Source organism: Mirounga leonina, unplaced genomic scaffold, assembly GCF_011800145.1.
Source record: "Mirounga leonina isolate KUSES-001 unplaced genomic scaffold, KU_Mleo_1.0 Mir_197, whole genome shotgun sequence".
Classification (NCBI taxonomy): Eukaryota; Metazoa; Chordata; class Mammalia; order Carnivora; family Phocidae; genus Mirounga; species Mirounga leonina.
In genome coordinates, this window is record NW_023270494.1 from 11,972,555 (window position 1) to 11,987,456 (window position 14,902).

General features: G+C 42.7%; 1 protein-coding gene across 1 annotated transcript in view; it reads right to left on the bottom strand.

Annotated features, from left to right (window-relative positions):
* Positions 1 to 1,885: 1,885 nt before the first annotated feature.
* Positions 1,886 to 14,902, bottom strand: part of CEP112 (centrosomal protein 112) — a 429,161-nt gene continuing 416,144 nt past the window's right edge. Inside the window, exons 26-28 of the mRNA XM_035026212.1 lie at positions 7,172 to 7,273; positions 3,194 to 3,258; positions 1,886 to 2,349 (exon numbers count right to left, since the gene is read on the bottom strand). Coding sequence (XP_034882103.1) covers positions 2,346 to 2,349; positions 3,194 to 3,258; positions 7,172 to 7,273 — 171 coding nt within the window. The 3' untranslated portion in view covers positions 1,886 to 2,345. The remainder of the gene's footprint in view (positions 2,350 to 3,193; positions 3,259 to 7,171; positions 7,274 to 14,902) is intronic.

A 14,902-nucleotide genomic window follows, 5' to 3' on the forward strand; every position in this document is an offset into this window, starting at 1 on the left:
CCCAAGACACTGCGCGCCCACGGCTTTCCTTCTGCTGGGTCGTTCCCCACGCCTTATCACCCACTACCCGAGGACGGTCGCACGCACAGGTGGATGACACAGCCGCCGGAGCCAAGAATGACAACTTGAAATGGAACTGAATGAGGTACTTGGGGTGAACAATCGATCTTCCAACAGATAAAAGAAGAGATGAAACCTCAGATGATTTTATAATAAGGCACAATGTTTATAATTCACTTACTGAGCACTTGCTTGATCTCCCAGTAGCCATTTATATACCCAGGGCTCAATTCAGGAAGGGATTTTAAACGTGCCAAAGGCAATTTTTCTTTCTCTTCCTTTATCAGAGGACATTCACAAAAACATTAGTGTCGGCCATCCAGTCCCATCACACACAATCAAACTGACCTAAAGTTTCAGCACGCTTACTCCCAGATGTATGTGACACCCATCAGAAGGGAAACAGGATCTGGGTAATGTCAAAGGTTCACCAGTGTTTGTGATTTCATAACCCTTGAAATAAGGAAAAGAAAGAATAGCAGGCAACTTTCCAAAACACCTACTGATATTTACTCATGGAAAATAAATATTCTTGAGTGGGAGTTCCAATTCCAGCAGACAATACAATTCACCAAGTATTTTCACTTCAGGCAGCTAATAACCTTACTAACGAAATCTGTTGAGCTTCAACCTGTTTTTCACGGTCTGTAGAGAAGCACTTAAAAATTAATCATGTAGCCTTAATCTTTCCCTTTTGAGCACTAAATCATAGTCTGAGTACCAACTGTCCTCATTTGGTAGGTGGTTTTAATAGCATCTGCTTCGATTTTGCTTTTTCCTGAATACTCTTCAAGCCAGTGCTATAATTTATTGAAAATGCAAGAAAGACCTGAGCTTTCAAAGGACAGGGATCTTTCTTCCTGCAGGTGTCGGGGCAAACGTCACCAGGCAGAGGTGATCTAGAGTAGGAAGGCAAGGTTTTTTGTTGATGGCCGCCGCCAAGGCAGCGTCTATGCGGTTCCTGGCCCTGGCTTTGGAAGTGGCTGTAAAACCTGTTACTTCCTCATCATCTCTGGGTCTCGGTTACGGTACAAGAAAGGGTAATTAATCCTTGGGCAGCAAACAACGGAGATGGGCGTGGGAAAGAGACAAGAATTTTGAAAAGGCCTAAAGTAACGTTCTGCCCTGTCCTGTTACAGTAAACGGGATGATCATGGCCCTGCCCGCAGTCCAGATTTTTAGAGCGTCTCAAAGGGTCCATGGCATACACCACAACGAAGTCAAAAGAATACAGAGCATCCATCCACTGCAATTCAGAATTTCCTCAGCAAATGGGGCTGACCAATCAGCATAGAACACAGACCAATCAGCAACGACCAATCAGAAGCAATGTGCTGATTGGTCAGTTGGGTGGAGACAAACACCCAATCAGGAGAACACCACCATATTCGCAGAGAGGAAAATGGGACCAATCACAGCTCATCTGCCACCACTTGCCACTGGGTTGCGTGGCCTTGGAACACACCCTTCTGTTTTTAGGCTTTCTTAAAGAGCATCAATTGATACGATAATGAAACAACCACCATAAAAAGAGAAAGCAACAATAAAACCATAGCTGCTACATAAAATTCTTACACCATTCTGCCTCTGGAGTCCCAGGGTCAGACGAGACCAACGCGACAACTCCTTAAACTGGTATCAGATGACCCAGTGATTTTTATTCTAAATAAACGAACTGCTTATGGATGTGATCTCTGACACGACATAAGGTATTTTTCCCCATAGTACAATTTGAGATTGTCAGGATTTTCGAGGGAAAAATACCGTGGATACGCCATACTTATTTTGGCAAACGAGGTGCAATAAAAAGTAGAAATAAAATTGGTAAGTACAAAATATAATGTTTTAATAATATGTGAACACAAACGTGAAAACAATGTAAGCATGCTAAAAATTGTGATGCGATACTACAAACGTGATTTTGATCCTACGCAACTGGTAAAATTCTATACAAAAGCGTCAACAAGGCATATTATGAGAAATCACTTCTTTCCCCAATATAAGCAATTCTCAGCACACGCTCAAATGCACGCGAATATGGAAATCCGAAATAAAGGAATGTTAAAAAAAAAATAACTTAGGCAGACACAAATAAAACCACCCCATAGCGTATGAGTGATGCACGTGTTTATGATCTTAATTACATTTAAGTATTAAAAAATGCCATTGATCTCACAGTTTACAATACCCAAATCTTCAAACCTGCTGGAAGAAATCCACAGTGCAGCCCAGACAGTGACATCCACTGCCCTCGCCCTGTGCTACTCAGGTAAGCCTTCGCGCAGTTACCTGAAAATCAAAAATCTCAGTTAATGATTTTCTCCAGGTCTGATGGGCATGTCAACGATAAAATATGTCCTAACTCGGGAGGAGTTGGATAGAGGTTAAAAAGGATATTCGGTATCAAAATTTCATCATTTATGCCTGGAAAGGATCCAATCCCATCTGCACCAGGCAATAGACTCTTTCGAAAAGTGAATGATTCACAAGGTCTTAACTTCTAAACCGATGCCAAGTAAGTGCTTTGGCCTTTCACTGCGTGAAAAGGGAGGCTGTTTGACTGACTTAGAGCAGGGAAACATAATCTATGTCTGTGATGTCTCTGGGGACCCTGGACTAAGAAGGCATCCTTGAGAAGCGCATGCTGAGGGCACTAAAGTCACCGTGTTGCCACGCCACCGAGCCATTTATCTCTTTTGGTCTGGAGAACATCTGCAGCAGCAGCAGCGCCAAACCTCCAGGGGATACGGGGCTTTGAAGATGTGGGCCACCACGCTAAGGACTGCATCAGCTCGCTATCTTCAAAGAAAGACGGTCTCCTTAACCCTGCAACTGGGCTTTAAGACAATGTCTTGTCAGGGCGATGCAGGTGAGGCCCAGACTTGTCAGGCATCTGCAGATTCTCTCATTCTGTTCTGATCGTACTAAGCACTGCGATTACAAGGGGTGGGTGGCTTCTCAAAGACAGGCTATTTAGTAAAAAAAAAAAAAAAAAAAAAAAAATCGGTATTTTTTTTTTTCAAAATTGATACTATGTGTAAGCATTTTAATAAAGACCCTACGGTCAACCCGGGAGACTCACAGGTGCCAACAATACTAACTAATCAGAAGGCCTTAGGAGCGTGGGCTGTACCTTCTGCCTTGGTATGTAGTCAGTTCTTCTTGAAGGATGGATGCTCTCTTCTGCAGAAAGTTAACCTAGAAAAAGACACCACGTATGAGCAGAGGCGAATGTGGCTGAAATGGCAAAATATGGTGCAAATAACGTGGCTCCCTAGATAAAAGGGAGAGGGTTTGTTGAATGTCAGTGTTGTGCTTTTCACCTTTGATCACATTGCATCCCTCCTGAAAAGCAATCCGAGACAAGAGTCCATCCAAATTCATTATTGCAGAGCCATTTTGGTTTGGCCCCAGCCCGTCCTTGAGGCTCCATTTCTCCTCCCGTTCTCCCCCCCATCACCACCTTGTACACCATGTCTTCCTGACTCCTTTGCCCTTTGGCACGGGGCATTTTCTCTCTTTGGAATGCTCGGCTAACTATCTCCCATTTATCCTCCACCGTTTAGTTCAAATGTCACCTCTCCTACTGACTTCCTCGATTCCTCCCCAACAGCTCATCACATCCTAGGCAAAGTCAGGGCCCCTCCTCTTTACTCCTACTCCTGTGCTCCATTATTAGCACTTCTCAAGCTGCATTGGGGTTATGTGTTTTCATATCTCTCCCCCAAACCTGAGAGCTCGTCTGGGACAGGGAGGATGTTTCTTCGTCCCTGTGTCCCCAGCTTCTTTCACGGGGTTGGGTGGGACCCTGGTGTTCACTAGTGTTTAATGAGTGAATGAGTGAGGAGAAAGAAAATTACTGTCTTCTGGAAACCTCAGTCTGTCCTGGGGATTCCCTGAGGTTGGAGAGACAATATTGGTAGTGGAAAGAGCCTAGGCCAGAGTTAGGCCAGCTTGGGTTCCACTCCTGGCTTGGCCTCGATGGCTCTAGGAAAGTTACATGAGCTCTTGATGCCTCATCTGTGAAATGGGATCGATGAGAGCTGCTTCCCAAGGTTAGGAGGAGGACATGAAAAGACTAATAGAAGCCGCCTAGTGGCTTAGCATGTTCTCTTAAATCAGATCTTTACAGTGTGGTTTGATTTTTTTGGAAGCATAAATTTCTATATAGTATTAAAGATACCTCTATCAGGTATGAATTCAAAAGCACCTTACACGAACAAATAGAAACAGTTTGGGGGTAACTCCTACTATGGCTCGATGTAATCAAGAGTCAGCGGTATTTGATCATTTCAGAATTGTTTACTCTTGCTGCTTTGGTCTGAACTGAAACCATGGCAACGGCTGATTCTGAAGCCTAGTTGGCCAGAGAACACTGCCGGCGAACAGCAAATGTGCTTGCAAGAGAGGAAAGCACACTTTCTCTAGACGGGTACATATCCAGGTGGTCCCCCTCGGTTTTGCTTACTTGTAATATCACCCTGGTCTTAATTCTAGCCAATTGCTCAAATGACCCATAGGACAATTGATAATGTTGACAGATGCAAGCATTACACCGATTCGGCCTCCCCTCCGCACCCCTGCTTTGCGATTGGAATCCCAACAATTTTCAGAAAATACAGACACCTGGGCTTTCAAACTAAATTTGCACCCTCTGTGGCCTGCGACTCCTCCACGCAGCTGCCAGCTAGCAGGACTCTCTTTCTGGGTCAACTTCCAGTTTTAGGAGGCTGAAGTGGCTTTTATTACAGGGAAATGAGGTGAATGATAACAGAAGCCCTGCAGGTGGCTATCAGATTTCTTTCTTTCGGTCTTTTTTCCTTAAAAAAACCCTCCTCTGAAGGTGCCAGGTCCTCCATAGCCAACCCTATGGAAGCTCTCCTACAGAGTTAATGGGTAAACCACACTGCAAGGGAGCTTTCCATGTAAATAAAAATGACTTAACCCTTTCTACCTTAACACTTTCCTGCAGTCCTTATGTTTATTTTTTTAAAGATTTTATTTATTTATTTGAGAGAGAGAATGAGATAGAGAGAGCATGAGAGGGGGGAGGGTCAGAGGAAGAAGCAGACTCCCTGCTGAGCAGAGAGCCCGATGTGGGACTCGATCCTGGGACTCCAGGATCATGACCTGAGCCGAAGGCAGTCGCCTAACCAACTGAGCCACCCAGGTGTCCCTGCAGTCCTTATGTTTATAGGCAGGAGCGAACGAGGGAAAATGTGGCTGGCAGGAGCAAAGCCAACAGTAGCCCACAGAATGCTAGAATGGACATTTCATCTTCAGGTGAGAGGCTTTTGACGGGGGGGAATACATACGGGGTGGCCGAAGTTTGCTGCGCGCGCTTTGCCCTACACATTACAAAGAGCACATGTGGGTATCATCCAATCGTATCGGTTCGTAAATCAATTTATTGAGCACCTACTATGTGGCAGGCACTGTTCTTGGCACAGAGAGCAAAGACCTCTTTCTCTCAAGGAGCTTTCCCAGAAAAAAGTATGATTTCCTTTTTTTTTTTTGAAGTTTCTTACCAGAGACATGATTTGCAAATATTTTCTCCTATACCATGGTTTGTCTCTTCAATTTCTGAATGTTGTCTTTTGAAGTATAAAGTTTTAACTTTTAGTAAAGTCCAATTCATCTGGTTTTTTCTTCTGCTGCTTGGGCTCTTGGTGTCACAGCGAAAAAAAAAACTCTCACCTAACCCAAGGCACAAAGATGCACTCCTTAATCTAAGAAGATTTCTTCTTAGAGTTTTTTTTTAGCTCTTACATTTAGGTCTATGATCCGTTTTGAGTTAACTTGTTGAATAATCTGATTGTCCCAGCACCTTTCTTTCCATTTTTCCCTCAGTCTTGGGACATTTGGAAACCAACTGATCAAAAAAATATATAATAGGGTGGCTCAGTTGGTTAAGCATCTGCCTTCAGCTCAGGCCATGATCCCAGGGTCCTGGGATTGAGTCCTGCATCTGAGCAAGGAGCCTGCTTCTCCCTCTGTCTGCCGTGCTCCCTGCTTGTGTGCACTCCCTCTCTCTGTCTCTGACAAATAAACAAAATCTTATATATATATATAATATATATGTTCTTTTTTCCCCTGGACTCTCAATTCTATTTCATTGATCTCTGTGTCTATCCTTTTGCCAATATCATACTGTCTTGATTATTACAGCCTTGTAGTGAGTTTTGAAATTGGGAAGCATGAGCCCTCCCAAATTCATTCTTATTTTTTCAAGATGGTTTTGGCTACTCTGGGTCCTAGCTATTGCTTTTCATCAATCTCAGTCATACAAGGATTCTTAGACATAGACAGGGGAAAGTACATTTTAGGTTCCTAAGTGTATTAGAAGTGGGAACGTGTAGATTCGTTCCCATGTTAGAGTCATTAGACTGGCAATATATAAAATGTGTTTCTAGAAGTACATGGAGAAAACTGACGTTGGGAGCTGTGAAATAATCTTAAGCATCTAAATTTACATCCAGTCTATGATCCGTTTTGAGTTAACTTGTTGAATAATCTGATTGTCCCAGCACCTTTCTTTCCATTTCCAAATCCAGTGCATCTCTCACACTGTATTTCATAAGCTATTCCAAGAACTACACATTTCAGCAAGAAATATTTAACTGAATTATTTGAATACCTTGTCATTATTCTGCTTGGAATTTAAAATGCATCTTGTTATGTCTAACAAGCATACAAAACACACCAGAATAGAAATGCTTCTAATTTAGCCATCGTTTCTGTTCCTCTGCCCTTTCACAGAGTCAGGAAATCTCCGATGTGTCAAGCGATGGCATTTGGGGCCTGGTACCAAGAGGAGAAACGGGGAGGCTGTACTGGAATGTACACTGTAAGTGAGGGAAAGTAACCATAACTGAACTTTTCAATTTCACGGGTGCTTGTAAGGAAATCTTATTGAGACAATGAGTTGCAAAACTAGTAAGAAAAACTTAAAAAAAAAAAAATCCAAACAAAAAACAATTCATCCTGGTTGTATGTTATGTTATTACATTAATTTCTGGCATCAGTTCAGAATTAAACTTATTTGTGAGTCTGTTTTCAAGATATACACACCACCTGAACCCCGAGGGAATGCCTTGATTCTGGTAATTACCTGTGACTTTAGGGAGGAAATGGTGTCTTCCAGCTCTTGTCTTAGAGATGCTGGCATCAATCCTTTGAATTTGGTCTCGTATTCTTGTCGTATATAAGTTATCTAAAGTGAAAAAAAAAAGACAGCTTATCAGTTTTTTTTCCCACGGAAATGATTTTCAATTTTTAAAATAATAAATAATAATATTTATTTATCACAAAGGTAAGTTTGCTACATGTGGTCAATAAAGATGAAACGACACGAAACAGAGTTACAAACAAAAAGGCACTCGGTCTGCCCTTATGAGTCTGGGAGAGACAGTTCCTAAAACACTTTTATTTCTTTAAAATCCCCATTAACGCAATTTTCAGCCCTTGATAAGTAAAATGCCTGTTCTCTCCTCACCGCTCGTGATATATGCACTATGCTAACCTTTTCTTGATCAGGATGTGGATTATGATCATTGATACACTGTGATTTGAGGACAACTCAGGCTATGTTGTTGCTCTGATTAAGACACTCCCTCCAACTGGCTAGGCAGCTGGGTGCTCGATATAATCCATAGGACAATGAAGATAGGAATGAAGAAGAATCCCTGCTGCTGTGCCTCCAAGACTCCTCAACACAGGGAGACCAGAGTGTCTTGCCATTGTGAACTTCTCTGGCTCATGGGCTTCCCTCTTCCTCCAGAACACAATCAAGCCTGGGCTCAGCTAACTGATGGATCCCTGGGCTGGTTTGGTGGCTCATCTCTCTAAAAGCTACAGACAGAAGCAAAGGAGGGAGGCAGAAGAAGAGTCTTTGGAGGGATATGCCTGAGCAGAATGAAGAGGTTCATGAGTATGTGTGTCTTGGTGTCTTTCTCCAGTTATTTGATTTCTCTTCCTCTTAATCTGAGATGTGACAGAATTCAAAAACCTATTGCATGTGCTGTGTGTGACTTAACTGAGTATTAAAGCAGAATTGCATAGTATCCCATAAATGATTCATTGGATGCACCTGGAAATAAGGTAACATACTATGAAAATATGTGCAACTGAGCTCAGTTAAGACAAGTCTATGCATTGATCTACTGAAGATAATTTAAAATTACCAGCCTTAATTCCCAACTTTTCTTAGACTAAACCGAATTAAGAAATGTGTTCTAATAGTTCATTTCATTATCCATTAAAATCCCATGGCAAATGTTCTAGAATATGATTTTTCAATTTTTGGCAAAGTGTTTTTTGACCTATGTTATAATCTTGTGATTTACACCTAAAGGAAAAACAGAAATAATGAAACATGATCTCTCCCAGTGATGTAATAATTTTTCCCACCTTCTCCTCTTGGACTTAAGTTCAATAGTTAGATCAAAATGAAATGCACATGCAAAGCGAAACACATGCTTTATAAAACAGATCTTAAGGGCAACATTTATCGAGGGTCCACAAGCTGGTATATTGACTATATTTTTCTATTGTTCAACACTGGCTCTGAAATTTTGAGCTACTACTCTTTCAAAAGGGACTCCTGTGTGCTATCTCTCTTGTATCCTTGGTTTGGTTGGAATGTCTGCCCACTGTCTGTACATTTGCAAGACCACTGAGCTGGCTATAATAATGCCCAACCCCCATTTCCTCTCCCCTAGGACTTTGGCAACTTTTTTTTTCAATGTCCTCTGGCATCACATCCACCTACGGTGAAGTCTGAAGCCAGGCTGGGTTGTTTTCTGTGTTGAAGGGGACTTTCTCTGCTTGAATGCCCATGTGATTTTTCTTTTTCCTCGATTCAGGAACTCCACTGGGATACGTTTTGGTATTAACCATGACCATTTTTCCTGAGACATTGTGTATGCCCTTTCTGTCTTTTCTTGGGGCCATCTTCCCTCAGTTTTAAGTACTTTGGAGGTGAAGGCCAAGCACTTAAGTTCTTCGGTTAATTCTCATAGTTTCTCTTGACTCCTTTGTCTTGTCCCCACTTCACCTTTCATATCTGATGGCCTCCTTCTACTGGAGGCTAGGCCACAGACAGCAGAGAATGGTGTGTGAACAAGACTGCCCTTTGATCACCCTATCACATCACTTTTAAATTCAGTTGGCTATATTTTCCAACTTTTTTTGAGGATCCGGGCATTTCCACTTTCTGTCTACTACTCCTTTGTTTTTATGATTTCAATGAATCTGAGTGAACTTAAAATGAGCTCTTGGAAAATCTGAAATTACCTCACTTATGAATGAGACTATCGACCAGGAAAATATTACTACCCTGAGTCCTTAAACCCAAATCCTGAATTTAAAAATCATTATACCACACAGAATCCTGTTACCTTAATAAAGTCATGGAAAACTTTAATTTGTTTTGCTCTATTTATAAGGTTAAAAATGTTACGACCAGCAAACATTTATTGAGTACTTCCGATGTGCCTGATACAATTCTAAATGCTTTATTAAGTGGTGAATCCTTCTGACAACTCAGTGAGGTAAGCACAGAGAGGCGAGCAAGCCAGGACTGGAACTCAAGGAGTCTGACTGTCAAGCACACATTCTTAGCCACTATGCTCTGCTGTTTCTCACATAACCTTTCCAAATGCTGAGATGTTTCTTCTACCCCCAAAGGAGAAGGACATCACAGACACAACCAGTTAGAGAAGTTTCATCCACTGCACACTGGTGCTCCCCACAATATAACAGGGGCTGAGGAAAGGGGCAGACATACGACCATCCTTCCAGACATCCATCTGTTCTTTGCTTTATTTCTTTTTAATGGCTATAATAACAACAACAATAATTTCTTCCTCACACTTTCCCACTGGTTTAAAATTTCAATTGAAGATTTATAGATAAGACTAATTTAAAAAATCTCTACAAGTGCAATGCACATATTGACCTAAACTAGAGGTTCCATAAATCCCCCACAGAAGCACACATTTTACGGTCCAACCAGTGAAAGCTGTATCTAAGTTTGTCACATGGCAAAATGAGAAAGAGGAAGGAAAGAATTAGCTTATATTCTTTCATATCACTTTCAATTCCTGCTACTATTTTTCTATCCCCACCTCTGACCCAGGATGTGTTTGAGGGGGAATAATGAGGGGGTGATAACACTTATCTATAGACTAATCACAAACTATGAACTGCCAAATACACCAATCTCCTTTCGTCTTCCTGCCTTCCCACATTTCCCTTGTGGTCTGAATCTGACCTTACAACAGATCAAGAAGCTAGAGGAAGTTGAACTGATCTAAGCAAAGGGTTTGATGGACATACAATTCCTTTTACTAAGGCAAATGAAAGTTTTTATATATAAGTTTATATTATTAGGTTTGAATATTAATTTTCATTAGCATATACTGTCCAATTATACTCGTGAAGGCTATATTAGTTTATTAAATGCAGAAGCATTCAAAGACTGTTCTCACTTGAATAATTCTGGAAAGGCTTTTCCAGGACTGTTTTGGCTCATTTCTACCCTACCTCAGCAATCCCACTGCCCTCTAAAAGCACTGTGCATAATTATCTGCTCTTCCACATTCCTCAACCACCTCACGCCAAATAGATTATCAGCCTCCCCCCTCCCGCTTTCCTTCATCTTCTTCCCTTTAGCAAAGGAAAATTAGGAAACATAGGACCTTGTGACAAACAACGACATTCCTGTGATGTAATAAGACCCCTGGACGCTGAGTGGAAATGGTGTATGTATAACATGGTGCCCGCGTGACCAAAGACAGCTGTGCTCCGCACCATGGCAACAGACTGCCCACCTTTCCCTTGAAGGCAGAGCACTGACAATATTTCCTTTAATTTTAAAAAAGGACCACGAAGACTGAGAACAACCATAACTAGATTTTAGTGTTACACTCAAGTAAAACTTACATCCCGGGTTATCGGCCAAATACTCATTCGCATAAACAAGAGTCTACAGAATCTGTAGTTGACTTGAGCCAATGGGATCTCTGGAGATAAAAATTCAAAGTGATGTTGAAAAAAGTGAACCTTGGAAACCTTACAATTTCACTGAAAACATGGAAGAACGAAAGCACATTTTGTGGTGTTTTTATTGAAAAATGCTATCAACTAGTGATGTTAACATGTCATAACCATGTCAAATATGTCACCCTCCTGTGGTATAACAAACAACAAGATGGAAGCCTGCAGCTTTATACACACAACTTAGGGATGGTGCCTCAGCCACAGGTTATTTTATCGTAAGCTTCCATGCACCCAAGACGGCATTCACTTCTGAAGAGGTGAGGAAAGGGGAGGCCACTGGGGTTCCTGTGTCACACGTTCCTGCATAGTCATTTGTGATTGTTTTCTGAGGTAAGAGGGAAGCACTTTTGGAAAATGACTGTGCCTGGTATTACTTTACAAAATCCAACCGAGCATTTTGGGGGTTAGCTCAGCAGATGAAAAAGGGAACTAAGTCAGACTTCTACTGATGGCATCTCTGAACTATCTCCCCACTTTGCTGTCGCCCTGGGACCGTCCCAATCCGGGATGCCTTTGTCTTGCACCTGACCCACAGATGTACTAGTAATGTTGGTTTTGGTTTTTGATTCAAATTTTCTTAACATTTAAAATCACAATCAAATCCTTTAGTGAGACCAACAAGGTCCTGCACCGTCTGGTCTCTATTCACCTCTCATTGCCGTCACTCGACGGTCCTCTCACTTCCAGACACCAGACTCGTTGGCTTCTTTCTGTCCGTTCACCAGGTGCCTGGATACTTTCCCTCACAACAGGCCCTTTCTCCTTTTCCTCTGCCCACTTTCCTGCCCCGTGGGGTTTTGCCACTCCTCCATCTAGATCTCTGGGTATAGAGGGTCCCGCAGCATGGTGGTCTCAGGGGGCAGGCCCTGGTGAGGAGGCTGCATCTGGGGCAACTGCCTCCCAACTTCAGATGAGCTAGAGCCCCTCACTGTGGCAGGCAATAGCCTTCCTCAGTTTCCACAACAGCCCTCGCTCTCACGCTGTGACCCAGTCTCTTGTCATTTCACTGGCAAGGAGCCCCCTCAGCATTTTTGTCCCCTGTTACTCCTGGGACTTCTCTTCCAGCTGCCTCTGCCTGCTGATGGGCTCGGGACCCTGTACTCGCGGCTTTGGCTTCACTCATCACTCTGGGGTTCTGTTCTGTTTCCAGGTCACACACAGATGTCCATCCTGCTTTTGACTCCCAGTACATTTTACTTTTCTCTCTTTTTTTTTTTTTTTAAAGATTTTTTAATTTATTCATTTGAGACAAAGAGAGCAAGCGAGAGCATGAGCAGTGGGGAGGGGCAGAGGCAGAGGGAGAAGCAGGCTTCCCGCTGAGCAGGGAGCCCGATGTGGGACTCAATCCAGGACCCCGGGATCATGACCTGAGCCAAAGGCAGACACTCAACCGAGCCACCCAGGTGCCCCCGTTTTACTTTTCTCTTTTTGCATTTTCTCTTTTTCTATTTTACCAATTATCATTGAGTGTTTGGTGCAGAGGGGGTGCCCATGACTTGACCTTACAGAGCCATCTTGTGCAAAAGGACAGGCTGTTTTGTAACCTGCCTTTGAATAGTCAAGTGTAGGGGTTAGGAACCCAGACTCTGGAGCGGGAATGTTGGAGCTGAATCTGAGTTGGGTCCCTAAACTGCATGCCCTGGGAAGGTTAACTTCTCTGTACCTCACTCTCTTTATCAGGAAAATGGGAATTATAAATTCTTGGGGCTGCTGTGAGATTTAGGCGACTTAATACATGTAGGAGTTTTACAAGAGTGGCACTTAGTAAATAAATGTTCATAAATGTTAGTTATCATTACATCATATAATGGAAGCTATCCATATATATTTCATTATATTATATCTATGTATATTATGAATTATATATATATATATATATATATTTCATTTAGCCAAGCCTCTAGCACTACACTTTTTGATTTCTAATTATTTGCAATACTAGAAATCCTGATAGTGGGCGCCTGGGTGGCTCAGCTGGTTAAGCGACTGCCTTCGGCTCAGGTCGTGATCCTGGAGTCCCGGGATTGAGTCCCGCGTCAGGCTCCCTGCTCAGCGGGGAGTCTGCTTCTCCCTCTGACCCTCCTCCCTCTCATGCTCTCTGTCTCTCATTCTCTCTCTCGCAAATAAATAAAATCTTAAAAAAATAAAAAAATAGAAATCCTGATAGCAAATTATTTGCATATATTCACGATTAACTTGAGGGTTCCATTTAAACCTCTTTTTGCATTTTTTAGTATCTACGGATTGAGAAAGTACATCATGACAAAAAGCTTCTATGAGTTCAGAATCAATTTTAAGTGAATTTGTATTTTATAATTAAAATTATCTACATGCCTTTGGAAAGCAGTAGTACCTGTTTTTGACTCATATTATTTATCCTGGCTACCGACCATGATTGGTGTATGTATGAGTTTCCTCAGAGCCTTGCCAATAGCTCTGGTCCACAGGTGGGGAATCATTGCTCCACGCTGAATGATTTAAGGAAAGGATCTCAGGTTAAAGCTCTCTCTCCACCCAGCCTGGATTTCTACCCATTAGATACATATGGGAGGGTTGGGGGAAATTAACAGATGCTTCTTCTCACTGTGGGTTCGGGGATCCAGAACTGTGTCCTTCTAACACCTGGCTTAGCTGAACGCCATAAAGCAAATGGAGTTTGATTGTTGAATAAATTGTAGGGGGTTGGGGATGAGGGAAAGCACAAGAGGTAAGTTTGGAGCATAGCATATAGTCTGAGACAGGGTGAACATGGGTGGGCGCTGCAGTGGAGGGTTTGGAGTAGTGGAGAACATCAGAAAGATGCCGGGCTTTCTGAAGGATGGTGACAGGCAAGTTAAGAGGTGGGCAGGAGGGGGACACAGGGAGGGAGGTTACCGGGGGGGGGCGTCTAATAGAAGGCGAGCAGAAATGTGGGGGATGTTTCTGAGCAATGGGCCTTTGTGCAGCAAAAAGTTTTTGCATGGGCTTTTTAGGGGAGGGGGTATATAAAACTCATCAGTTTGATACTGAATTCCAATGTGGTTTAAAGAAAAAGAGTGAACGAAATTGTAGTAAAAGATGGTGCCCAAAAAATGCTCTGGTACAGCTGAGAAAAAATGCACTGCCTTCTAAGAAATGTCATTTTTATTGGGGTTAAGGCATTATGCGTTGCCACAGCAACTGCCGAGCGAGATCCATTTTAAGAAAGGTGCTCTGCAGCCATAGCTGGTGTACTTTGATTCTCAAATACAAAGTGAAAAATGTAGAAGTAACCATAGTTTTCTCAACAATCCTCAAAATGTTCATTTCCCCCCTCTTTCTTCAATACAGTTTCATCTTATGGTTCTTTATTCCAACGGGGTGCCCTCAGACCGAGGCTGCAGCTCAGAGGACCCCCTCGTTCCCTGTACCTAGGGACCGGTCTCCGGTCCGGTCTGCAGCGAAGCCTGCTGCAGACTGGACCTGAGCCTCCCAGGAAAGGGGGCGGCTGATTAAGGAAGCAGCCACCAGCCCCTCTAATGGGAGGACAGCATGAACTAGTTTCTGGAAAGGGTTATTGTTTTAAGAGGAAGGAACAGTTTTCTGGTACTGTGGAGAAAACTGTGGCCCGAGGGTGAAGACAATGGTCCGAACCTAGCACTTTTGTTAGCTTTGGAAGCTCTAAATTCAGCTGCGGGTGGTTGGAAAGATTCCTGACAGCAAAAAGAAACCTGGGTTTCATAGTCTATTCATAAGAATCAACACACATAGAAAAGATGAGAAGCGGGTACGATAATCAGAGGCCAATACGTTGCCCAAATCT